Source organism: Ictalurus furcatus, chromosome 8 (assembly GCF_023375685.1).
Source record: "Ictalurus furcatus strain D&B chromosome 8, Billie_1.0, whole genome shotgun sequence".
Classification (NCBI taxonomy): Eukaryota; Metazoa; Chordata; class Actinopteri; order Siluriformes; family Ictaluridae; genus Ictalurus; species Ictalurus furcatus.
The window spans coordinates 17,160,697-17,188,217 of NC_071262.1; the positions used below are offsets into that span (position 1 = coordinate 17,160,697).

Genomic DNA, 27,521 nt, shown 5'->3' on the forward strand with positions numbered 1-27,521 from the left:
CTCCTCTCTGGCTGTACGGTGTAGTCAGGTGGCTAATGTGGAGCTCCTGTGTACTGCAGCTCTCTTCCCAGCTTTAATCTACACACACAAGAAACTATTAATCACACACACAAGACAATCATGGTGAGCAGATGGCCTCTGTCCTAGCTAAACATTTAAATCTGTTATGGTTCTCATGAACTGAGAGCATTCTCTAATGCCATCTGAGAACAAATAGTGTCAGATCCAGAGAGTGATCACTAAAGGTACCTCAAGATACTAATTAAAGACAAGACATGTTGACATGCATTTCAACACAGAAACACATGCTTCTGGATTGTGCAAACATGACACGAAACCTCTGTGACCAAGCTGGGTAACAAGGAACTAATTTCTGCCTACATGACATGTACGTTGCTTACATAGTTCATGTACACTTTAAATATTAGTGTTATTTTAAAGCAGACCATTTTTATAATGTTTTGAGCATAATGTTAATACTATAGAACTAAAGTCTATTGTTCTACAGGTTTCCCTTCTGACTAGACACTTGAGATTGTCACAGTTTTATATTTAATCCGTGTCTTGCAATTTCTGGATAATGACAATGTTTAGTTTGTCTTTAAATAATGAATATAAAATTGTTTCAAAACAATATAAATATATATTTAAAAGAATCTGTAGTTAAAGGTTTCATTTTGTAGATTTCCATAAGACAGCTTATTTATTATTAGTTTACATTAATAAAGTTTATACCACAGTGCTGATGAATTCACAGTTCTGATTGATCAGAAGGTGTTGATTAATAATACTATAACAGCAGTTCTGACAGAAGTCTCAACTGTAATTTAAATCACAGGTTTGTATTAATGCACTCGTTCTAATACGTTATCATTTCTGTAATAACAGCTCATTCACAGGGACTAGTATAGCGCACACTCCACATAATGTATGACTAATAATAAACCGATTCAATAACATGACATTTAACAAAGAAAAACCTGCAAGTGTTGATACGGTGAAGTTTTCTGTATGGAGACATTTATTTAACATTTAAGGAAGGAGTCTCCAGTGTCAGCACTTTGTAATTCAAGGGTCAGTAAGTTTTCCACCATGGGAGAGTCTTCAGGAAAATGGACTGAAGTGCTTTCCATATTCTTGGTAAGATGACAAGCTGCATTTTTGGTCTTATTTAATTTCAAAATAGAGAAGCAAGTTGAACCTGACACCAACCAATTAAGTAATTCTTCTTACTAACCTGTATGCCTGAAATACCTTTACAAAATACTTTTTTGTAAGCTATTGAAAAAGAAACAATTTCAGACATTTGACCTTGCTATGACCATGACCATGTTCAGATCAATTCATTCTAATCAGTTCATCTGCTGGTTACAATGATAATTCCATGTAATGCCTCCAAACATACTGTATGCATGGATGGACGGACACAAAGACAACCCAAAAACAACCAGAAAAAGAGAGGCTGGTGAGGGAATGATTGTATATACAGTCATGTGAAAAAGTAAGTACACCCCATGAAAAATGTTGGCTTTTTTGATATATTGGAAACAGTGCCTATTAATGAAGCTGATATACTTGAACAAAACCCTAAGGAAAATTTACTTTTTCAATCATTTAGTCAACAGAAATGCCAACAGATGTGATATTCTTCTGTGTAAAAAGTAAGTACACCCTTGGCCTCAGAAGCTAGTATTGCCCCCTTTAGCAAAAATAACTTCTTGTAGGCGTTTTACATAATTGTCCTTGCTGGAATTTCCAGGCTTGCTGGAATTTTTGATCACTCTTCTGTTTTTTTGCATGTATTGCCCATTTCACATCCCCCCACATTTCAATGGCATCAAATCCAGGCTTTGACTAGGCCATAACGTTCCGTTTCTTCTTTTTGAACCATTCCTTGGTGGAGTTGGTAGTGTGCTTAGGATCATTATCCTGTTAAAAGGTCCAATTTCGGTTTAACTTCAACTTCCGGACAGATGGCCTCACATTATCTTCAAGCACTCTTTGATATGATGCAGAATTCATAGTTGAATCAATGAGTGCAAGCTGTCCAGTCCCTGAGGTAACGAAGCAACCCCAAACCATAACATTTCCACCACCGTACTTCACAGTTCGTATGAGGTGCTTCTCCTGAAACGCTGTCTTTGGTCTGCGCCAAACATGTCTGCTATTACTGTGGCCAAACAACAGTCTTTGTCTCAACAGATTTGTCTGTCCAGAGCACATTATTCCAAAAGGCCTGGTCTTTACCTATATGCTCATTGGAAAACTGTAGTCTTGCAAAGGCTTTTTCCTGGCACGCCTCCCATACACATACTGTGATGAAATTTTGGGGTTCTTGGAGACTTTTTACATCTGACGGTCTGCTTTTGAAATCTGCACCGTTTCTAGATTATTTTCCTTACAGTGTAATTATGTATTTCAAATAATTTGGAGATCTTTTTAAATCCCTTTCCAGACTCATAGGCATCCACAGCCTTTTTTTCTAAAGGCCTTACAGAACTTGTTAGATCTTGGCATGACGACACCACACACCTCAATAACAAAGGGAACACCAGATACTAAATGTGAGAGGTTTAAATAACACCTGCACTCCCTAAGCAGGTTCTAATAACTGGCACCCAATTTTGAACACATGATTCTAATTTTATGGATTTAAAGGTATGATAAATGTAGGTGTGTACTTACTTTTTCCATGTGACTTGTCTGTTTTTATTCATTTAAATTGTGAAAATTTATTTATTAACTTATGAACTTTATTAATAGGCACGATTTCAAAGGGGATCAAATGTTTGCTTGTCCAAATATGTCAAAAAAAAACAACAACAACAATTTCCATAGTGTGTACTTATTATTTCACATGACGGTAGCTGTTATAACAAAATTAATAACAGAAGCTAGCTTCTCTTGCGGATATTCAGTAACATTAAATGTAACCCTAAATGGTAAAAAATGACACGATGTGTCATTCTTTAATAAATCAACATTTGTAATTATTGGCAAATTGCTGTGGTACAAGATTAATAAAACACTTCTGGACATGCTGTTATACAAAAATAACAGCACACACCATTGTACTGTATTCCTTATTCAGTATGTTACACATGGTTTATTAATGTTAATTAATAATAAATCAGCTGTCTAATGTTAGTTAAGAAAATTTTACTGCAAAGCATACACCTTGATGTATTGTATCCTTGGATATTTGACATTTAACACAACCTAATGGCAAAGACAGTACACTCCATGAGTGTTAAATGTCATTTTCCTTATTATGAGAATGCTTTCTCTGCATGCCATAAAGAAATCATGAGAGATGGCTGAATTATGCACGACGCAGCTTTGCCACCATGACTTAGTTGCCAAAATGTTTTTATTGTCATAATTTTAAAAGGTTATGTCAGTACTAATATAAACTGTGCCCTTAATTAACGGGGGTGAGACAAATTTGTTTGGATGTGGAGTGGAGGAAGGACAGCAAGCGAGTGTTTCATGCGGATCCAAAACAGCACAAAAATGACAGACAAGTCTAAATAACATAAAGGGCAATGAGATATGCAGGCTACATTTTGGCAACACGAAGAGGGAGCAAAATATTTACTTAAACACAACAGCCTTCACGATATAAACAAAAATTTTTTGTTATGCCTTATTCTCAAGTAACAGACTGGTACAGATGAAGGATTGAAATGTTATGGAGGTTAATACGTGTTGTGCTGGATGTTCTTGCATGGCTATGACGGGAACAGCGTGGTGCAGGGGAAGAAAAGGGCTGCTGAGGTTGGCTTTTTATACAAACATCAAACAAGTGCTCACCCTTCTAAAACAAAAATGGCTGCCAGAGCGACTACGCCCAAATGCCCTCCTCATCATCCTATTGGTTAAGATGGCAGGGGTTCAGCCAAGTGCAGCATGGAAAAGAAGATCCGGTTAGTGTGCGAACAGTTCCAGGTAGAAGTGACTGCCAAATAAAGACCCAGGTTCAGTTTGGCATGTTTGGCACTTTTAGATACTTCACATTATTTTGCATTATAAAACCGATCCTGGATCTGTACTTAGTGACAACTTCTACCGATGTGAATCAGAGAAACACCTGTAGGCTTGAGAAGTCATGATTTAACGAGAGATGAGTCTGCAGAGTTGGGATCAGTTCCATTTCATTTAACATGGTAAAAGGACTGAAAGGGAAACTGACACCTGTATGAACAAGGTGTCCAGTTCCAATCCAAAAACCAAAAGATAAACTGCAAAAGAACAGCAAGTGAATGGAAATGACCCCATCTCTGATCAGGGGTCTGCTACTTTAAAATGGCTTGCTATGAATGGGAAATCTTTATGAACATTTTATATTCATCCATATTAAAATGCTGAGATATTAAATAATAAAGGAAAAACAAGATGATGGCAATGGCAGAGTATGATAAATTTGAGGAACTGTGTCTGCGCAGTGGATTATGACCTGATCAGGGGATTTCGGAGCTTTGTGGTTAGTCTGGTCAGGGGGCGTTTTCAGATGGCCATCGTCATAGTTATCCGCCATGAGCTTCATCCTATTCTGTGTCTAGGAGAAAAGAGGAGGCGCAGGTGTGAGGGAAAAACAAGGAGGAGAAAGGAGGAAAAGAGACAGAGAGGAGGAGGACAGATGAAAGGGGAAAAAAGAGGAGCAGATATGGAAAATATCGACTAGGTTAGCAGAATGCTTTTGCAAAGGGGTGTAAACCTCAGGATTCCACATGATACAATATGACTGGCATTCATAACGTAACGATTTAACTTTTGACGATACCAATGAACCTATTAATTAAGGTGAAAAACAATAAGGTATAACAACCTGGTTGCATAAGTGTGCACACCCCTAAACTAATACTTAGTTGAAGCACTTCTAGATTTTATCACAGCATTTAAGTAATCATTTTAAGTAATTTTGACTTAGCAATATTTTGCCATTCATCCTCACAAAAGTATTCTTACTCTCTCAAAGTTCAAGATTTTGGAATGGCCCAGCCAGAGTTCATACCTACATCCAATCAAAAATCTGTGGGGTGACCTGTAAAGGGCTGTGCACAGGGGAAGCCCAGCCCTCTACAGGTCCCCCCACAGATTTTTGATTGGATTTAGGCATGAACTCAGGCTAGGCCATTCCAAAACCTTGAACTTGTTTTGGTGAAGCCATTCCTTTGTTGATTTGGAGGTTTGCCATGGGACCTTGTCAAGGTGAAATTCCTCTTCATCTTAAGTGTTTTAGCATAACTCTTAAGGTTTTGCACCAAAATTAACTGGTATTTGGAGCTGTTCATTAATCCCTCTATCCTGATTAAAGCCCCAGTTCCAGCTGAACAAAAGCAGGCCCAAAGCATGATACTGCAACCACTATGTTTCCCTGTGGGGATGGTGTTCTTTTGGTGATGTGCTGTGTTTTTTGTGCCAAACATATTGGTATTATTGCCAAAAAGTTCAACTTTGGTCTCATCAGACCATAATACATTATTCCACATGGTTTTGGGAGATTGGATAATTATTATTATTATTTTGGTTAAAAAAGGCTTCAGTCTTGCCAGCTTACCTCATAGCCAAGAGATATGAAGAATTTGGGAGATTGCGGTCACATGTAGGGAGCAACCAGTACTTGCCAGAAATTGCTTTAATTCTTTAAATGTTGCTGTACACCTCTTGGCAGCCTCGCTAACCAGTTTTCTCCTGATTTTCTCATCAATTTTAGAGGGATGTCCTGTTCTTAGTAGTGTCACTGTCGTGCCATATTTTCTCCACTTGTTGATTATTGTCTTTACCGTGTTCCATGGTATATCCAATGCCTTGGAAATATTTTGTAACCCTCTCCTGATTGATATTTTTCAATGAGATCCTGTACCTGCTTTGTAAGCTCTTGGCCCATGGTTTTTCTAGTTAAATGTTACCAAGATGATGTCAGGAAAATCCTATAGGAACAGCTGTACTTTATTTTGGGTTAAATGGTCACTTTAATTGATTAAATAGTATTTAACGTGAGTTTGAATGTAATTGGTTCATTATGAACACTGCCACATTCCCAATTATAAAACGGTGTGTACACTTATTGGTATTTGGGTTTTTTATATATATATTTTTCCCCCTGAAAGGATTCTTATTGTTTTTCTCTTTAATTAATAGGATAAAAGTTCACAATAAAGGTAGAAAAGGTTCTGATATGAATTTTTTTATATTGCAAAAATCTGCCATTTTAACAGGGTTGTAGACTTTTTAGATCCACTGTATGATACGATACAGCGACCAACTTTGTTCAGTATCTGAGGTAGGACTACTTAATTTGCTAATGATGGTGACATTGAGAAGGACTATTTTAAAAGTATCACAGTTATGGGAAAATCACCTTGCTAGCTTATTTACACATCGGTTTAAAATATGAATAATGTTCATGATGAATAACAACTGGGTCATTGGTGGCTCAGTGGTTAAAAGCTTTGGGTTACTGATCAGAAGGTCAGGAGTTCAAGCCCCAGCACTGCTACCACTGTTGGGCCCTTAACCCTCAATTGCTCGGTTGTATGAATGCGATAAATGTAAGTCACTCTGGATAAGGGTGTCTGCCAAATGCCATAAATGTAAAATAATAACTGGTGTACACACCAGTTGTCTGTTCTTTTTGATAATAATCGATTTAGTTGAAGTTCAAGTATTATAATCAGTTATAATCTATAATAATGGGTTTATAATAATGGATGTAATAAATTATTACAAATCACTGCCTTTTAAATCCGTGCATCAGTCCAAATCTTCCAATCATGGCACTCCTATTATTGCATGGCTCAGATGACACCATTAAGAGAATGTTCCTCACACAGCAAGAAGTCTATTAAAAATGCCTGAAGTCCAGCTGTATTATCTCTTTTATCATTAAGCATTAAACAAAATGGTTTCTGGTGGCAACCAAACAAACAACATGATCATAAAAGCTACAACTCCTCTCTGACTCTGAGTCTCTCTCTCTCTCTCTCTCTCTCTCTCTCACACACACACACACACACACACACACACAGTCCGTACCTGCTGTTTGAGCTGCTGCACCAGACGGTCCTTCTCCCTCCGTAGCTGCGCCACTTCCTCATGCGTCTTTTTCTTTTTGGACGAGGACAGCTCCAACAGGGCAATGTTAGCGTCCTTCTCACTAATAGCAGCCAACAAAGCCTCCTGTCTACAGGACACAGTTGCTGTTACTTTAAAAGGGTACAAGTCAAATGACACTTCAGTTAAATCCCTCTACAGCACAATTTCCCCTTAAAACTGCCTTATTAGGAGCAGCAGTACCCAAACTGCAGTGTATTTGTCAGAGGTTTACATTGCAAGCGACCTATTTTCACCGAATTCATGCATATATAAAATTAATAGCATGTTTATGCTCCATTTTCTAAGCATCAGATGTCAGATAGTTTCCCATGAGTGCAGAAGTATGACTCATTTTCTGCCTCCGTTATCTCTGTACAAACATTCAAAGAAAGTGACTCCCACAAGTCACTAATATGAAACTCATGCCTTTTTAAAGTTAAATTCATCACCTACTTTGACACATTGATGGCAATGCATGACTCAACACCCCAGCTAAATCGTGCAAAAAAGCCTCTTAGTTTCCATATCATATCAGCCTTCCCACTCTTTTTAAAGAACTTTCCAGGACTTTTTTTCAAGACTTACAACTGTTGCTCAATAAAGGTCACCTCAGGATGACTCACTTTGATTATCCATCAACAATATAATTCCTAACAACCCGTTACTGACTGAAATACGCACAAAATTACACACATAATTTCTCAACCAATTATTATTACTTGAGCATGGGTTATGGAAGTGATGTATATAGACTTGCTCCCTGTTAGAGAAAAGTGATACATACAGTATCTCACAAAAGTGAGTACACCCCTCACATTTTTGTAAATATTTGATTATATCTTTTTATGTGACAACACTGAAGATACTGTGTATAACACTCTGTATAACAGTGTAATTTCAGTGTAACAGTGTAACAATTCTTTTTTTCAGATCCTCAGAGAGTTCTTTGCCATGAGGTGCCATGTTGAACTTCCAGTGACCAGTATGAGGGAGTGTGAGAGCGATGACACCAAATTTAACACACCTGCTCCCCATTCACACCTGAGACCTTGTAACACTAACAAGTCACATGACACCGGGGAGGGACAATGGCTAATTGGGCCCAATTTGGACATTTTCACTTAGGGATGTACTCAATTTTGTTGCCAGTGGTTTAGACATTAATGGCTGTGTGTTGAGTTATTTTGAGGGGACAGCAAATTTACACTGTTACACAAGCTGTACACTCACTACTTTACATTTAGCAAAGTGTCATTTCTTCAGTGTTGTCACATGAAAAGATATAATCAAATATTTACAAAAATGTGAGGGGTGTACTCACTTTTGTGAGATACTGTATACACATATACATATATGCTATCTAGACAAAAGAAACGTTGGTTTAAATCTGATCTGGTTTAATATTTAAATTAAATATTTTCAGTTCAACCTGTCATAAATCTCCTTCTACTTCCTCACTAACAAGACACATTTTTCACTGGCATTCTGTAATCCATGTCTGTCACTTTCTGTTAAAATGTTAAAGTTATGGTTTGTGTTTTTAAAGCTGCAGTGTGTTTTTTTTGGTATATTGAAGTACTGTTATTGAATCTGTAGTGACAACTGTTCTTGTCTCCCTGGAAACCTACAATATTTAGAGTCAGAGTTGTCGTCCAGTTTTTCAGACTTATATGTAATAATATGTTATCGTCACAGACTCACAGCGCAACCCAAGGCACTACCATGGAGGTGAGGGTGCATTACACTTAAAATGTGTTGGAAATACCTTATTTTATTTCTGCCACAGAGGTTGCCAAATACTCAAAGGTTATATTAAAGGTTGCAGCTTTACAGTATATCATCCCAAGCCACCAAAGAATATACTATAGAACAAAGTAGAGTTTCCAGAAATGCATAAAAACAATATTTCAAACAAGCCCATAAAACTTTAAATAATAGCTGTTGATATTTTATTGGCTATATATCAGTTGAGGAGTAAATACACCAAAATATGTCAGTCACTTACTATCCCTTTATACTTTGCCAGGCTGAATGGAAACCCTGTATATTGACATGTAATGGAATATCGAAAACCTTGCCAGTGAAACAAGTTTGCAATGATTTGGATCCCCAGACAGAAATAAAGAGCCATGTTTTTAGGTCTTAAACTTGTTTGTATGAGAGATAAATTCATTATGTAATGCACCGTGAATGTGGCTCCAGCTTGACTGGCTGTTTGGTTAACTTCTCGGTTTAGGATTCGGCCTGCTTATAACACACAAGTTTGCCAAGTGTGATATGTGTGATAGTGTATGTGACATTTCAAAGCCCCCTTTGATAGTTATGAGGGCATAAATTTTGTTATTGATGTTTTTGCTGTTATATAGAACAGTTTGTCTCTCTTTGCAATGACGCCACCAAATACTACAGATCCCCTTATTTTAAGATGCTTTAGGGTGCTTCCACACTTGGAGGTTTTCTGCAGAAAAAGAGCTGGTCAGAGTGCTTTTTGTGCTGAAAAAAAGCACCTCATTTGAAATGCACACTGTAACTATAACAATGCTTACCAATCCTAGCTAGTGGTGGCTTAGCGGTTAAGGCTCTGGGTTACTGATCGGAAGGTCGGGGGATCAAGCCCCAGAACTGCCAAGCTGCCACTGTTGGGCCCTTGAGCAAGGCCCTTAACCCTCTCTGCCCCAGGGGCGCTGTATCACGGCTGACCCTACGCTCTGACCCCAGCTTCCTCACAGGCTGGGGTATGCGAAGAAAACAATTTCACTGTGCTCTACTGTATATGTGACCAATAAAGACTCATTATAGTATTGGCCAACTTATTATTATAGCAATAATAATCATCAATAATAAAAATATAGACAAAATAAAGGTTATCTCTGGTGATGAGGAGGTTTTTTGCTTTCAATGTAGCTTTGGAGGCTAAAAATCTATTTAAACTGCTCTTGTGACTTGACAATATGTAAGCACAGTTAAAATGGGACATCACTGCACATACCAGTGAATGTCTGAAAAAAAAGCCAAGTTGCTAATTTAGTTACATTGCAATGTTGGAATATTGGCAATGAAATATTTTCTATTAAAAATGTCATGAAGCTCCTTATATTCCCTCACAAATTTTTAACAGCACTTTTGTGATTTTTTTTTCACATAACCGCCAACTTACAACATGCTTGTCCCCACTTCACATTTCACTGAAAAGTTTGAAAGCTCTGGAAGCTCAACTGTCACTACAAAACATGCCAAGTGTGAAAGCACCCTAAAGGACTAACAAATGTTGCAAGGTCCTCACAAAGGATGCCTTACTTCAGCATTGAGTCTGACTCTGGAGTGGATACAGTAGCTGTGCGACTTACTTCATCTCCAGAACTTCCTCCAGATGTCTCCTCCTCTCGGCTCTCAGTGTGGTCAGATGGGCCTCCTTCTCAGCCAGAGACTGCTGGGTGGATGACATCTTGGCTTTCATGGACTCAAGCTCCTGTTTCACCTTCTCCATTGCCCCGAGCAGCTCCTCCATCTATTTAACAGACAGACAGCTCACTGTGGTGTGACCGTCATCTATATATCACAGACTGACCACTGATTACAGGTTAATTCAGGTTAAAGCCTTAGTCTAAGTCAGAGAAACAAATCTTCAACCTTTAAGTGGATATTGATTTTTTACAGGGTTCTACAGGATTCTTAGGCAAACACTTTCAATCCTAAAAAACAAACAAACAAAAAAACCCAATAAAGTCAATTAAACTGGATCAGAAGTTTATTTACCTATTTTGAGAGGGGTTTGAAGGTATACTATGATAATGTGAAGATACCTTAAAACAAATTAAATAAAGTAGCCAGCTTTTTAAAGAACACACATACCAGGAGAACATCAAACAAAACAACATTGCTTAGATGAACTATTAAAGGCTCACAGAGACAAGCCTGTTTCTCCTATGATTTAATAATAGCACTGTCACCGCAATGATCTTTGTAATTTAATATTATCCTCTTAGAGCTGTAATCAAGTATACTAAACTCTGATACTGGGCTGTATGGTAATCATACTTGGCATTTTACATAGTGTTCCACCTCAGTTTGTAAGTTCTAGAGACCGCTGATGTATGTGTATGGAAATTGTAATTGAAATGAAAACACTTTCAAAATTCATCCAACTGACCCGATCACCTGTATTAAAACTACAAATGTCTCATGAGTTGCTTTTTAGAGAAAGGGTGGAGCTCATTTCTGGCCTGGAAAAATCTAAACAGAAAAGTGAAATAAAGAAACTAGCAAGATCCATTGCTTGGCAATAATGTGAATCCTAGCTTTTCTTCCTTCCTTCCTTCTTTCCTTCACTCATTCATATTGCTTCTGCTTTTCCTGGTAGGGGGTTGCAGTGGCAATAAGCTGAGAATGTCAGCCCAGACTTCTTTATCCCCAGGCACAGATTCCAGATCCACCTGGGAGAGCCCCAGATTTTCCCAAGCCAAAGAAGCCCAGAGGTGCCCAAATGACTTTATTTGCCTCCTCTCTATTCGGAGGAGCAGTGATCATGAGCAGAGCTCTACTCTGAGGCTCTCCTGTAAGGTCGAGTTCATAACACCATCACACAACCCCGCAGAGATACTTTATATCCGCTGCCTATAGTTGGAACCTTATTCTTTTGGTCACTCCCCACAACTCATGCCCATAGTTTTCATTTGATGACAAACTCTAATTTTAAAAGTATACGTTGGATTTTTATATAACGGAGCTCCTATTTTCCACACCTGTTTCTCCTGGTGAGTCCGTGCCGCCTCCTCCTGTGCCAACACCATCTCTCTCTCCGCAGTCATCTGTACGCTCTCCCTCAGTGCCTCCTCCAGCTCCTCAATGCGCTCTGCCTTCTGCCGCAAAGACTCCTGGTATTTAAGAAGTACAGTTCATAAAGCGCAAAACCTATTATTGAATCCAAAATGGGTCCATTATTGCCTTCACCATGTTTGGGACCAAGCTGTTTTGGATTCGGTCAATGAAACTGATGGCTGTTTTCTTCTCACCTGCTGTGGGCTGTCATTGGCGCTGCGCCCTTTGCCAGACGGCTCCCTGTGTTTCCCAGGCGGCTTTTTGCCCTGTTCCTTCATCTGCCTGGACATAGATGGAGCAGAGTGAGCATGAGAAATAGATGTGGCTTCAAGAGTGAGTGTGTCATAACATTTTGATCATCGCTATAAGGGATGAATGAGTATCACTTTGAATGCTCTCTATCATATAACAAAGTTTTGGGGAAAATTGCAGCTCAGTATACTATCTTCACAATATTATTTATTTGATGCTTTGGGCAGCAAGTAAATAATTTTAGGCATTTATTTGAGCTTTGGGTATTTATTTGAGCATTATCATTTTAGTTTGTTAAATATGTAACATTATCTTGAAAACTTATCATTCAAATAATTAGTTCCTTGTGCTTGAGGACTTTCTGCAACTGATTCTGAGCATGAATGTAATCTACATTAACAAGACATTATCTTAATAAGTTAAGATACACATGTACTGTATGTACTAACCTGGAAGCCACACTACATGCAGAATTCCAGGTGACAAAGTGAAAAGAAGGGAGACAAGAGCAGAAGTTCAAACGCTACTCAGCAAGAGCAGAAACTTAAAAATGGTTTTAAACTGAACTCAAGAGAGAGGAAGGCACTCCAGTAAAAAAGAGCAACATCATTAAATGAAACTGACAGAAAATGTTTTTGACAAGAATGAATGCTTTCGCACTGCACTTAAAGCAAACAAAGAAATGAAGATGTTTTCACTGATCTGACGCTGACAAATGATCACTTTTAACATGAATGTCAACATGTGCTTGCTGACCTCTCAAGCTCATTGATTTTCCTGTCTTTGTCGTTCTTCTCGTTCTCCATCTGGCGTAGGATCTCCAGCAGTCGGTCAACTTCAGCCTGGGCCTTCCCAGACTCCTCTCTGTGCCTGGCCACATCAGCTTCAAGTGAGGCAATTCTCTTGGAGAGCTCTGAGTTGGCCTGTGCCTCAACAGCTGCGTTCTGGGCCTGAACGGATCAGCCAGATGTTAACAGCATGAGTATTATTCATGGCTTAACATTCAACAGTATCTATGCCATTATCCTCTTCAAATTCCACCATAACCAATAATATCAGTAATAACACTCATTCCCCCTTTGCCAACACCACCTTTCTCTGACCCTCTCTTACCCTCTTTAGCTGGTTCTCCAGTTTAGAGCACTCTTCCCTCCTTTGCTCAAGGGCAATCTCCAGAGTTTTCAGTTTGGAGTCTTTTTTTAGCCCAGATGAGGCTAAGGATGACGCATGCTCTTTAAGGTCCAGCAAAGAATTCTGCACAGACAATAAAGAAACAGAATGACATAAATTAAGCTTAATTCTAGGCTGAACCGGTTGAAAATTGCTATTAGTTGTGTAATTTTGATGATTTGGACTTCAGCATGTTTTATATGCTGTGTATATGCTGTGACTGAAGACAATAAATTTTACTGCATATTTATTCCCTTTATAAATTTCAACATATTTTCAGTCTTCAGTCCAAGGATTTTCAGTCTTCAATGGCAGCATATTTTAGTCTATATCTTTAGTTCAGGGTTAACGCTCTCTTGTATACTTTATGGGATATATGTTTGCATTGATGTGTCCATTTGGGGGATGGCTCTGTCACGAATTCCACCTCTCAGTGCATACTGCCTTTCCCAGTGTGACCCACATTTTCATTATAGTTCGGTCTCCAACCATGTCCTGTCATTTGTTTGTTGCCCTACTGCTTTCATCTGTCCTGTGTTAAATCTTTAATCTATTTATACCCTGTTGTGTCTGAGTATCTTGCAAAACCTTATTTGTCTGCTCTGCATTTTCCTAGTTTGAGTTCCCTGTACTTCTTGGTTTGATCATTGCTTGTGTTCTACTTTTCAATTAACTGTTTTTTGCTTTTTCTGTAATAAAGTTTACACTGATTTAACACATTTGCATCCAGCATCCCCCTTCTGCATGTTATAGGTCCCTTGGTGCAATTAGAATGATCATGTATTCACAGGTTAAAATGCAAGCTGGAATATGTGGATTTGATAAACAACCAAAAATATCCAGTTAACAGCTGACCTGTGATCAGAAATGCCACTGATGAAGTGCTAGAGGATGATTTATGGATGATGTATGTGGTAAAATACGATCCACAGTTTCAATCTGTACACCTACAAACTGAAACAAGACAGACTGCCAAGAAGGCAAACTGGACCCTATAATCAGTAATACTCACCTCTCTGTCAGAAAGGTCCCCCTGCAGCAAGCTCACTTTCTCCTTAAGCTCTTTCAGCTCTCTCTTACTGCTGTCCAGCTCCTCGGCCTTCTCCCTCTCCTCCCGGTCGCGCTGCTCCTTTAGCCGCTCAATGATTCTTTCCTGTAACAAGTGATAAATGGATTAAGATTTGGAGTAACACTTACATTCAGTACATTTACATGGACAACAATATTCCGATATTAACCCGATTAAGACAATTCTCTGATTAAGAAACTACCATCTAAACAGCGATTGTTGATGACCTTAATCCGACTAAATTCATACTCGAAGTAAACACAAATCGAATTAAGACATCACATTATTAATGTTGTGTTGGAGTTTTCACCGCATTCTGCGACATGACATGTACACACAGCAGCGGGCAACCGTTTAACAGCAAACAAGAGAGCACCGCTGCGTCCGAAACCACGTATCGACCTACTATATAGTGCGTGTAATACATGTATATTGGCTACTATATAGTACGTAAGTATGCAGTTTCGGACGCAGCCCATGGCTTCAAACAGTCGTCTATTTGAACATATTGCATGACAAATAATTAGCGGCACTTGAAGCTTCTGTAAAATTTTGAATTAAACAGCCAAAACTTTATACAGTGCCATAACGGAGACGAACTGTATGTTGACACGTGAAATTCTGGAGGGATTGTCGGACAGCGTGGCACGGTAACGTAATGACGTGTGCCATTGTATAACATGTAAAACGGGAACATGAAAGGAATTTTCTAAAAGCAACTCATGTAAACACCTTAATCTGAATATTGTTTTATTCAGAATAAGGTCAATAATTAGATTACTGCTATCCATGTAAACATAGTCATTGACATGCTTAGCATGAAAGGCAATGCTGCAAAAATCTTTTACAAACAATTATTTAAATGCTCCATGTATGGACTATATATATCTGATTCTTTACGACACAAACAGTTACCTTCTCAGCCAGTGAGTCCTCCAGGGTGCTGAGAACTGTATCTGTGTTGGATGTATCAGTCTGCAGAGACTTCACTCTTTCTCTCAAGCTGCTCATCTGCTTCTCTTTATCCCTCAGCTGCTCCTGCAAGATCTCAATCTGGAAAATCATCATATATAAATGTATATAGACGTATGAAATCAATTTAGTAATTGCAGGGACAAAATTAAGATGTAAATGACCAACCTTTTTCTGTAGCACATTGATTTTTCGCTCTTTGACTTCTAACATGTCTTTAAGGTCATGGATCTCGCCGTTGAGTGTACTCTTCTCCTCGGACATGTCTTGGATCTGCTTGCTCTTTTTGTTCAGCAGAGTTTCCTTTTCTTCAAGACGCAACCTCAGTGCATCCACCTGAGAGATTATGGAGTTAATCAGTCCCAAATAAAACTTAAGGATAAATTGTTGGGTTGATAACCACTGGTTGGGTTTCTACCTCTGTTTGTAAGATGGCAGCTCGCTGTTCTTTGGCAGTCAGGGACTCTTTGAGCACCTCAATGTGCTGTTTGCTATCAGAGAACTGATTGGTAAGTGTCTCAAGTTTGGTCTGCAGGCCAAGGAGCTGGGTGTCCTTCCTAGAGAGGTCCTGCTTCACCTGGTCCATCTGATAACACAGAAGACAGTCCAGTCAAGGTTACAAATATCACTTTTAGATTTTACATAAACACTGTGTTACAGATGGTCAAAGATCAAATATACACTGTGGCAATCATGTGTAAATTCGTTGCATCAATGCACAAAATGTTATTATCAGGCTTTCAAAGCCTACCGTTTTATGATGGATGATGTATGAAAATGATCTTTAAGGCAAGATACTACAAGAATGCAGGGTTTGTTTGTTTTTTTTTACATTTTTAAATATTATGACAATTGATCTTTGACAGTTTATTCCTGATATACTTACTGATATATGTATTTGAAGTTTTTAAAAATTAAGTGTTGTTAAAAATTATGTAATATTTAAAATGGCACTGTGAACCCCATTCAAAGATCAAGACCTTGTCATTGTGAAGTACCTTGTGTACTCTGGTGAGCCCCATCTCAATGAAAGCTTGGGTGAACAAATCTGAGGAGAGATGTCAGACCAAGCACAATCCTAAAGATCCTCCATGACAAAGGTGTACCCTGCCTGGATTAGATGTACCCTGCCTGGATTAAGGTTACTGCGACCCACCATGGAATAAGGCTTTTGGGTGGTGTCCTGGTGGTTCAGCGCAAAATGGCAACATGGAGCAATCTTGTAGGCTCACCATCTGTAGGGTGGGGGTCAGGTTCAATGTCAGTCATGCGATGGCCATTCTTAGATGGAGTAGATCTTTGCAGTGGAAAGTGTCTTTGGGAACGTGTGATGTGACTTTGCTGGAAAAAGCCTGAGTTTGTGTGTAAGATTAGACGTAGTCAGCCTTACATCCACACACAGTATGGGCTCTGGTACCTTCTAAACCAGGGGTGGTCTCTCTCCTACTCTTAGTTCTCACTGGAGGCAGGCCTCAGGCAGGTTACGGGGATATTCACCAGGGCCAGACTGAGGGCTGCACAGTTGGAGTTTTCCCAGTGGACAAGAAGGTTGCCTTTAGGAGTTTTCAAGTCTTCTTTGTGTTATTTGTGTGTATGCATATGAGAAGGTACCTCCCTGACTGCATAGTGCTACTGGGGCACTTCAGCGCACATGTAAGAAATGATGGAGCTACTTGGAGGAATGTGGTTTATATGGCTCATAAAGGAAATTTACATATATGGATAAATATGCTAGTTTGACTGAACAGGAAACAAAGCTCAGGGTTATACAACATGTCATGACTGTCACAAACGAGGTGGAGCAAAGTTGACAAAAATCAGAAAAACTACTTAAAAACAAATGACCAAAATGGCCATTTCTACCTGCTCTATCTTGCCTTAAAAAGAAGCAAATGGTCATACGAGAAAAAATAATGTAGGTTGTTGAAATAAAAAATCAATATTCATCAGGATGCAAAAGGAATTCATTTATAATTGCGTCTTGGACTTGAACTACCTTGTTCTTCATGAACTTGGTGTGGTTGCGGTAGACCTCCATTTGCTTGACTTCCTCTTGTCGCTCCTCGCAAGTAAGCATATTACTGGAGCGCAGCATCATGACCTGGTCCTCCAGCTCCCTCAGCCCTCGCTCCAGCGAGCTGATCTGTGAGTCCTTTACACATGCAACACACACATAAAACCCTCACAAAACTACACAATTGACATCTGGAGCATGAATACAATGTATTCTACTGTGTATACTGTATGTAAAATATGTGCTAAATTGTAAAAATAAATAAATAAATTCAAAATTGTGGATGTGAAAAACACAGAAACAATTCTGGGGGTTTTTTGGTCACAATCTCACCCACCCTGCTTCATCTCCCATTTTGGAGTGCAGTGTAGGCATTGCTCATGAACAAAACAGAATCCTTTTGTCATATCACAGCAAACCAGTGACATTTCCCTTCCTGCACTGCAGCCTACAAACATGACCACCATGGACCGCAACCAGAACACTTGCCTTCATTCTTATCACGCACACCTGCATCCAATTCACAGCACACTCACAACCACAGTTTAAAAGGACTTTCTATGCATTCACTCATTTCGAAGTATATGCACAGTTTCATTGTCTCTGTCGTTTCCAAGCCTTGATACCGTGTTTGTTTATTCTGGTTTTGACCTTGTTCACGTTTACAACTTTGTCTCTTTGCCTTGCCTAGTTTAGACTGTTTGCCTGATCACTTGACCTCTGTCTGTCTTTGTTTATTGATTTCTGCCTGTTCCCTTGGGGTGTTGCATTAAACTACCTAATCTCTACTTGCTTCCGTCTCAGCCTCCATTACGTGACACCTTTATTAACTATTTGATTCCTTTAATTTTCTTAAAACACGTCTATTCTAAAACAAAGATGCATCATCAGCCCAGTAAAGGCCCAGATTATTAATTCATGCTATAAATGTAAATGGCGCATTTATATAGCGCTTTTATCCCAAGTGCTTTACACTGTGTCTCATTCACCCATTCACACACACACTCACACACCAATGGTAGCAGAGCTGCCATGCAAGGCGCTAACTTGCCATCAGGAGCAACGTGGGTTCAGTGTCTTGCCCAAGGACACTTCGGCATGTGGAGTCATGTGGGCCGGGAATCGAACTGCCAACCCTACGAATAGTGGACAACCCACTCTACCACCTGAGCCACAGCCGCCATCATGCTAAAGCATGTTATTTAGTAACTACAGAGTAACTACAATAACTAATAGGAAAGGTATGAGAGTGAGGAAGGTAAGTCTGGAATGTAAGTCTACTTACATTACATGGGAGTTGAAGGGGTTAAGTAATATTGCCCAAAGTAGACATATGCTCTACCTTCATCTCAATGACAGTTTGCAGAGCTTTGGTTTTTGTAGACTCCGGCGTCCCTTCAAGGCGCCGATGCAGCTCCTGAAATAAGAGGCACATGCCTGGCACTTTGTTCACACCATAGCCAGAAATAGAGCTTTCAGATGTGTCATCAAACCTTCAGGGGAAACTGCGTCTGTGTTATGAATTTGGCTCAAAACTCTAATACTCTGCTAGAGTCTTATGATCAGCACAGTACTGTAAAAGCAAATAAGATTCCCTGCAGATTCCCTGTTTCACACATGCATTTTAACCCTATGTTATAAAAGGATGACAATGGTTTTGTGAAAAGGGGGTTACACTTTTTGCATTGTTTTCATTTTCTTTTTCTATTTTTCACTATTTTCATCCAATAATTTTTCACATTGCATGAGCATAGGAACATGCTAATAGGAATTTATGTGTTGCTCACTTCCCGCATAGCCACCATCTCTTTATCACGCTGCTCCAGCAGGTTCTCCAGGTGATGTGCATGCATCTCTGCGTCGGCTAGACGGCACGTGAGCTCGTGGTCCTCCTCGCTGGACTTGCTTGATGGCCCTTTGTTGTGCAGCATCTCCAGCAGCTTCTTGACAGAGTCGTCACGTGCGACCAGCGTCTGCCTCTGCGTCTCCAGCCGCAGCTCCATCTCTTGAATGGTGCGGCGGAGCAGGACAAGCTCGCGAGCCTGCCTTTCTTGCTCTTCACCCGGCTCGAGTGCGAGCGGCTCCCCTGGTGGCTGGAGCAGCTGGTTCAGGTCACGCTGGATGCGCAACTCAGCCTGCAGCGCCTGCACTGTGGTCTGCAGGTGCTGGCATGAATGACATAGGAGGACAAAGATAGTAAATAATAAGTTTGTACTGTTCTCTTTTCCCACTGGATACATTAGCATTAGCAGCTAGTTAAAGCAGTTCAGCATTTCTGTAAAACCATGTACTGAGAGAGGAACAGAAAGTCTCTTTACCTAGAACAAACTTATAATAAAAGTTTAAGAGCAGTTATTCCTGTCTGTCAATAAACTTTTAAAATATGCCAATATATACCACAAATTCAAAACAAGAATGGTTACCCTGCAACATTAAAGGTCTTAAAATGAAACAGATATGAGAGAAAGTCTTACTCAAGCTGTCCTAATGTAGTTTTATCCAACATTCAATTACTGAAACAATACATTAAAGAAAATAATTCCTGTTACTAAACGCCTTCTCTAAACGTTTGTGGTATTAATACATAAAAGGACATAATACACAAAAGGACTATATTCATGGCCCTATCTCTAAAAGGACACATTATAGATGTGTCCTTTTAGAGATAGAGCCAAACAGATGTGTCCTTTTATTATAGCATCCCAACAACTGCCCTTGGACTTCCTTTATAAGACATTTTCAATAAACAACATATTTATTCTTTTTCTCAGCTCAGGACAATCACACATATGCTACAGTGGATGAGAAGTAGGATGAAAACCCTTGGAGTATCCCTTTAATGTTAGCCAATCTGTGTTAAATATCAACTAAAAGGTTGATAAGATTAAGAGAGCAATGCTTGAGCTTGCCATAAATCACAGCTGCATATGTTTTACTTTCCCAAAAAAGGTTGAATAAGCTGAAAACCAGAGGGATTTGTAACTCTCCAAACAGCAGACATTTACAGTGCACATTCTCAATCCCTTGAGATGGCTGCATACAAAATTGAACAATGGTTTATCTGGCATAGACTAAATCCTCCAGATATATGTGGCATATATAGTATGATATTGTATTCTATGTCTATTTCATCACATTGGACATCTGAATAAAGAAAATAAAGAAATAAAGCTTGAATAAAGAATAAAGAAATAGCTGACAACTTCGGTTGAAGCCAGGCAAGCGTAAGTGTCGCTGGCAGATGCAGGGTGTGTGTGGTGTTGTGTAGTGAGGCAGAGAGGAGGGAGGATGGAGCCCCCATGTGGGACATCTGGAAACCATGGTTTATTTACCATACATAACAGAGAACAGTACATTTTATGCCAAGGATACTGAGAACATGAAATCTTTAGGAAAAATAATAGAAAAAATAAATAATATACCCTCCCCCCTTGCTTACTGTGTGATTAGTCATATCTGAAATACATGTAGGCCATGTCTAATATAACATGTGGCCACAAAAGGTGTCACCACTATGACTTCCTTACATATGACTTCTGTGCATTATCTTTAACCAAACAGTCACTGTTCAGATTAGAGCATTATCAAGAGCAGCAACAGAAAAGCAGTTGTTGCACAATTACTTAATCACACACACACACACACACACACACATTCTCAATTGCTGGATACTGGATGGTAAGGTTTAATTAAGCTCAAATAAGCATGTTGCTAAATAGCATGTAGTACTAACCAGTGTTCACATATAATGTCTCTGAAAATATGTAATTTTAACTGGAACCGAGCAACATGAGCAGCATGACAATGCCTATCCCACCAAATTACACAGCCATCGTTAGCTTCCTGCACTACGCCCCTTTGTGTGTGGATGTGACAAGACTGCCATGTTGCTGTGAATCACAGTTTGAGACTAATCACTGAAATGAGAGGGCCCAGTGCACGGCAGCAGAGAGCAGAGTGCGCAGCATTACTGAGACTCAAACGGAGCACCGAAAATCTGCAAAAGGCCATCTTCAATTAGCAGCTCAAAGATCTATCGCTCAGCCGGGCTACAGGGCATTAGATTAGCACAATGTGGTGTGGGAAGCAGGAGTATACGAGCATGACTGGACCAGACCAAACCCTTATGCTCATTACACAAGGGAGGAAAGATTTTTGGAAGCTTGTAGAACAAAGCCTGATCCTGGGGCCAATTTTCTCCTGTTCTCAGTATAATTTCAAACAATGAATCTGAGGTTTCAAAACAATCAAGACAGTCATCTAAACAGCTGTCTGGAAAAACTGGCATGAAATGCTGCTTACATCTCCAATAACAATGCTCTTATAAAATTAAGTATCAGTGTCTGAATTATAAACATGTCACATAGAGATATTGAGGAAAGTGTGAACAGTAAAACAGCTTCATCAAAATGTTTTACATTTGAGCAGCATTTTGGAAATGATGGGACATGAGCCATCTTTCTTTGACTGGCTTTATTTTATATTTCCACCTACAGTATATAGTAAGTAAATTAACAAATATTTATGTATTTCACTGTAGGAATCATTTTATATTTCAATGTTTGCCATGTTCTAAAGATTTAGCTCACTGTGTACTTTCTAAGGCATCAAACATCCATGAGACTGATGAACACTTAGGATGTGACACACACCAGTGTGACTGGATTGTGGAGAACAATATGACTTCAAATTGTTAATACAAATCTTTAACAGTATTTATCTAATCTTCATTTAACAATTTATTCTGTATTTTCACGCACGGCGATGTATAAATATATAGGCTTGTATAAGCAATAACATTCATTTTATGGATTTTTGCATGTATACTTCTAATGTCAAATCTAACGTGTTTACTAGATAATTTAGCAATATTTTTGTTCCAGGCTCATAACTTTGCTAATGGCATGGAATCATGTCAAAGAGTCAGTGTAAATTTTGAACATAATCATGTTTAAAATCATCTTAATTCTGTAATCAGCAGAAGTTAATGTATTACAGCACATGCTCCGAGATCATAAAAGTGCTGAAACTCACCAAAATCTTTCAATTATTTATTGCTGTTTTGCAGTGTAGGACTTTTAGCCTAAATTGTTTATAGTTTTCTCTAGCACAATCTGAAATCCTATATGAAAACAGTCCAAAGGTTATTGGAAGCAGTGTCTCAAATCCATATACGGTATCAAGAAATACAATATAAAAATACACTCACTAAAGCCCTTCTAAAGTGTAAAGTATCATCAATGTTAGAGTTATCACTAGCATTAGGTGGCTGGCTTGTTGCTAAGCTACTCGCTATTGTCTGCTGTCCCTGTAATGCAATTTCAGTCCAAAACATTGCATGAATGTTTGAATTTCACAATATTAGAACAGTAACAATAGCCATTCGAGGCTGTAACTGTAAAAGTGCAGTAAAGTGCAGCTTTTTATAAGCTTTAGATGCTCTGACAGAGCAAAAGGCACACTTTCATGGAAGTGTCCAGGGTTTTTTTTTATTTTGTTTTTTCCAATTCCCACGTTGAACATCTCGAGATGGGAAATGACAGTATTTCAACTTGTAAATGACCACTTACAAGACACCAAGAACGCAGCATTAGCACTCGCTTCATCTCTAACTAAAGAGAGCGATGCAGCAGTGCTTTTGTCCTTTAGTCTGTCATCTCAATCTCTTCATCTGTACACTCTGCTCAAACAGATCAGGTTCCAAAGATTCAACTAATGCTAATTAATTTGCATTAGCTAAAATTCATGCTAATACCACCATCAATACACCATCAATAGATTGCTAAATAGCCTTGCTGCATTGCACTGTGGAACTTGGAGTCCAATTTTTGTTGTCTCCACTACTTCTACATTGGATTTCTCATTAATGACCTTGAACATTACTGGAAAATGGTGTGTGAGAAAAGCAGTTTTTGTTCTTTTGTTTTTAAGAGCTAAAAGTGAAACCTGACTGTTATCCCTTATGTTTGAGATTCTTACTCTATTTTCTCCTATTAAACAAAACTCCATTGTAACTGAGGAAATAGTGAAAATATAGCATCAACTAACAAATTAGCACTTATCAATATTTAATATATTTCAGGGTGATTTCCTTTCATATTTAGGACTTCAGATTAAAGTCTGACTGATCAATAGAGGTGGCAAATGCTGTATCTATTATTAGATTCTGTTACAGTGGATTCAAATCTGTGAATAACCAGTTATAACTGCATTATCACTAGAGCATAATTTTAGTTTTATTAATGTCCACAGTAACAGCCATGTTCTAAACTGTGTGACAGAGATGACAACTTATAATTCCTTTTCTCATTGCACATCTGCTTAGTGCAATATTCTAGCCATCAAACTTTAATTTCTTCTAAGTACACCTCCATACATCCATACATGTCCTTGCTAGAACTGCATACAGTGATGAATTAAAAGAAAAACCATCTCTTTAATTCTGTGGGAAGGATTTTACTAGCATGGTTTAGTTCCACTTGTCCCCTTAGGGTTACACTGCAAATAAACAGAACTTTCTTCTGACTGATCACCTTTATCTTTTGATGAAACATTTCTATCCTGACGAGAGTGCTCTCTTCCAAGACGAGTCTGGCCCCAATCCACAGGGCATGAGGCCTCACTGAGTGGTGAGGACAAAAATTATGTAAATCATATGCTATGGCCTTCATAGTCGTAAGATCTCAACCCAATTGAACAGCAATGAGAGATGTTAGATAACATCTCTACATGTTAGATAGCACCACATGTAGAGATGTTATCTAACATCTCTCATTGCTGTTCAGTTGGGTTGAGATCTTACGACTATGAAGGCCATAGCATATGATTTACATAATTTTCGTCCTCACTGCTCAGTGGTGGTATCATTGCTATGATAGTGCTATCTTAGATAGCACTATCATGTAGTTAACCTACATGTTAGATAGCACTCTCCAACACCATCATCAAAACACCAACTGAGAGAAAATATTTTGGAAGAACATTGACATTTGTGAATTTTTCTGTAGTATAGGATGTTCTGTATATGATAGCTTATGTAGACATTATGTTAATATGGTTTTGAATCACAATTAAACAGCTTGAGGGAAGAGCATAATTAGCGCTTTGATATATCCTAATGCAAAATAGATTTAAACATTTAAATCACAACTATTATGGTTTTGAAACGTTCCTAATTTTGTTTTAAAGATCTCATACAGTAGATTTACATGCATCCAAGGTCAAAAAAACATAATTTAAATTGCAGCATTACATTTTTTCCCTGTGTCAAAAACGACTAGTTAAATAATCCTTTCTAAAAGATTCATTCTAAACTCCTCCTGTCAGAGAGCATACTCTGCTCTGATTGGTCAGATGTCCCAGTCTGTTTGATTGGTCTACCGCTGTCAGCGAGCAGCCAATGAAAACCAGAGGTGGGGCTTTTTGTTACAAACCTACTTAGGTTTGTACTGGAAGTAAGTCTGGAATTATTAACTACTTGTTTCAGCTGTTCAGAATTTGTTCCATCTTTTAGGAGTCAATAACTCCGTTTGTTGTGCGCTTTCATTTCTGAAACTTTGCAAACTTTTTACATTCACAAACAGCTACATGAAAGGTAATATTTGAAAAACCATAATAGGTGCACTTTAATTCACTGTCAAGAATTATGCTAAAGGTATGCAAAATATAGACAAATGCAAAGACCAGTGTGCCCACACACCCACACACACACACACACACTCCTCACCTGAGTCTCATCCTGAATGGCACGATATTGTTCCTTCCACACTGCTATCTTGGAAGCCTCATCCTTGCGCAGCGCCCTCTCCTTCTTCAGCTCAGGGCTCCAGAAAGTCTTGATGGAGCTCATGGATGAGCTGAGTTTGCTCTCTTTCACCTCCACCTCCTTCCTCAGGAGCTCATTCTCCCTCAGCACCTCTTTTAGCTGCGCCTGCAGCTCTATGATGGTGTTGTCTCTGGCCTGGCGCAATGAATGTGGCACTGTGGATGCTGTATGGAGCTCTCCTCCAAAGCTCATAGAGTCTGTGGACACAGTAGGCACCATGGCCATGTCAGGCGTGCTCCCGGTGACTGTTCCACGCACGCCATATGGGATGCTGCCACCGAAGCGTCCGGTTGCCATACCACTTTTCGGGATGTCGGAGGAGGTGACGAGCGCGACCTCGTTGTCGCTCATGTACATGGGACCAGACGTGGCATAGGCAGCGTTGAGGGACTGGATGTTCTCCATGGAAAGAGTTTTGCCCCCAGGGCCACCAGGCCCACCGCCACTGCCCCCCATGCTGTTGGTGCGGCGGTGTCCCATTCGGGGTGAGCGTGGCAGCCGGGGAGATCGGCCTGAGTTGCCCTGGCTGTTCCGGCTCCCACTGTGATTGCCATCCATTTTGCTCACAGAGCGAGAGCTGCCGTACATTCTGACAGACTACAACCAGTAGACCAACTGAAGATAGGACAAATATGTGTACCACACCCAAGCGGTTAACAAATCATTCTTCTTGTATGTACAGACGTACTCTTGTTTTCCCCTTTACACAAGAACAGCAGCTTTCTTTGCTCCGTCTGGGAGAGGATGGTCTGTCCGTGGTTATCGTGGAACACCTACTGTGCCCTGCAGAAAAATAAAAGGTACAGCCTGTATATGAAAAAATGCAATGCCAAAGGATCGCTGTCATGTGGGTCACTGGGATGAAAAAGCCCACACCTTTGTTCCAGCTGACTGCAGACAGATGGCTATTTAAACCCTTTTTTTCAATTACAATTAATATTAAGGCCTAAGCTATTGCATAAATGTTTAAATGCAGACATTTACCAGCAGCAACATCAAGTGCTCTCCATATTACAATGACAACATTGCATAAATAAACATTATCAGCTCCTTCAATTATGAAATATACATTTTTTTAGCACAATTTTAGGTCACACCTCTCGAAATACATCTAGACTACAAACCACCAGGTGACGGCTATGCAATGAAGAAAAGGCGGGGTTGCACCGTATTCTTGCTCCAAGTATCCACATTTAAAGCGTTTAAAAGACAGAAATTGTATATTATCCCGGTCAGACACGTAAAGTTCTCTGCTATCCGTTTAACAGCCATGTATATGATCGATATGTCAATTTCCTCAAGTCGGATACGATCATGGTTCATATATAGCCTATATCTAGGCGTGAGCTCAAAAACTCGGATGTGACCGAAGAAGCGCGATATGCGCAAATACGAGCGCGCGCTCTAACCTACACAATTATTGTTTCGTTAAAGGTTTCGGGTGTTTTATTTCGCAGATTGTTCCAGCACCCAGCAATACCACCTTGATGCATTTATTCAGCTACAAGAATCCTCCCCTTGCCCTTCTCCAGTCACCCACCATTGTACCGGTTTGATTACCTATAGTAGCTTATCCACTCCTCTTTCAAAAACACACACACACACACACCCTATCATAAACGAGGATAATATGTAAGAAAATAAAATAGTTGCCTAACACACGCTTCCGATCGACAAATATTTTCGTTAGTTCCACACAGAAAAATCATGCACATCAATTTGATCACAATGTATCTCAACACTGACATAAAAGCAAATAATGTCTTGCAAAATCAAATTACCATCTGTTGTTTTAATCCATGTGTGTAAATGAAATATTGCAGCACCCAGTGTCCAAACGGCGCCCTAAAGAAAGAAGCCTATTTTTCTATATTGCTTGATGAGGTTTTTTTTATTTGCAGACATTAGCAGCATCCTTTCCCAGCAGGTCTGGAAGGAGTTCGGTGACGTAAGGCCTACGCTGCGTGCTCGCGACGTGCGCCTGCCTAATCGGAGTGGGCGGGGCTAACGTCATATATTATGAAGCCCACAGAGCCGCCATTTTGTAGTGTCTATTCAAAGTGATGTGTGGATTGAAAAACGGTTGCTTTAAAGTACCAAGCTGAACGTATATACTCACCGCCCACTTTATTAGTAACACTTGTACAACTGCACATTCATGCAGTTATGTAATCAGCCAATCATGTGGCAGCAGCGCAATGCAAAAAACATCATGTAGATACAGGTCACTCACTGAAGCTTAACAGGTGAAGATACCAGGTGAATTTTTCTTTTCTAATCTTCAGCTGTCAACTTTCGGTGAG

At 39.3% G+C, this 27,521-nt stretch overlaps 1 protein-coding gene across 1 annotated transcript; it reads right to left on the reverse strand.

Moving 5' to 3' along the window:
- On the reverse strand, positions 1–27,113 carry erc1a (ELKS/RAB6-interacting/CAST family member 1a). The gene is made up of 17 exons (XM_053631145.1): positions 27,000–27,113; positions 25,120–26,001; positions 19,181–19,558; positions 18,736–18,810; positions 17,376–17,531; positions 15,798–15,965; positions 15,548–15,715; positions 15,323–15,460; positions 14,351–14,491; positions 13,282–13,422; positions 12,925–13,118; positions 12,111–12,198; positions 11,841–11,972; positions 10,446–10,606; positions 7,039–7,186; positions 4,457–4,558; positions 1–78 (listed from the first exon to the last, which is right to left on the reverse strand). Exons 2-17 carry the CDS (start codon positions 25,804–25,806, stop codon positions 25–27), a joined length of 2,931 nt encoding a protein of 976 aa, XP_053487120.1. The 5' UTR covers positions 25,807–26,001; positions 27,000–27,113; the 3' UTR covers positions 1–24.
- Positions 27,114–27,521: the final 408 nt, after the last annotated feature.

What these genes read in the sequence shown, in the direction of transcription:
- erc1a (XM_053631145.1), bottom strand. Translation starts at nt 25,806, where the DNA reads ATGTACGGCAGCTCTCGCTCTGTGAGCAAAATGGATGGCAATCACAGT. An exon ending in CTGCCATCTTACAAACAGAG is followed by an intron (nt 15,716 to 15,797) that starts GTAGAAACCCAA and finishes ATAATCTCTCAG; the next exon opens with GTGGATGCACTGAGGTTGCG. An exon ending in TGGAGAACCAGCTAAAGAGG is followed by an intron (nt 13,119 to 13,281) that starts GTAAGAGAGGGT and finishes TGATCCGTTCAG; the next exon opens with GCCCAGAACGCAGCTGTTGA.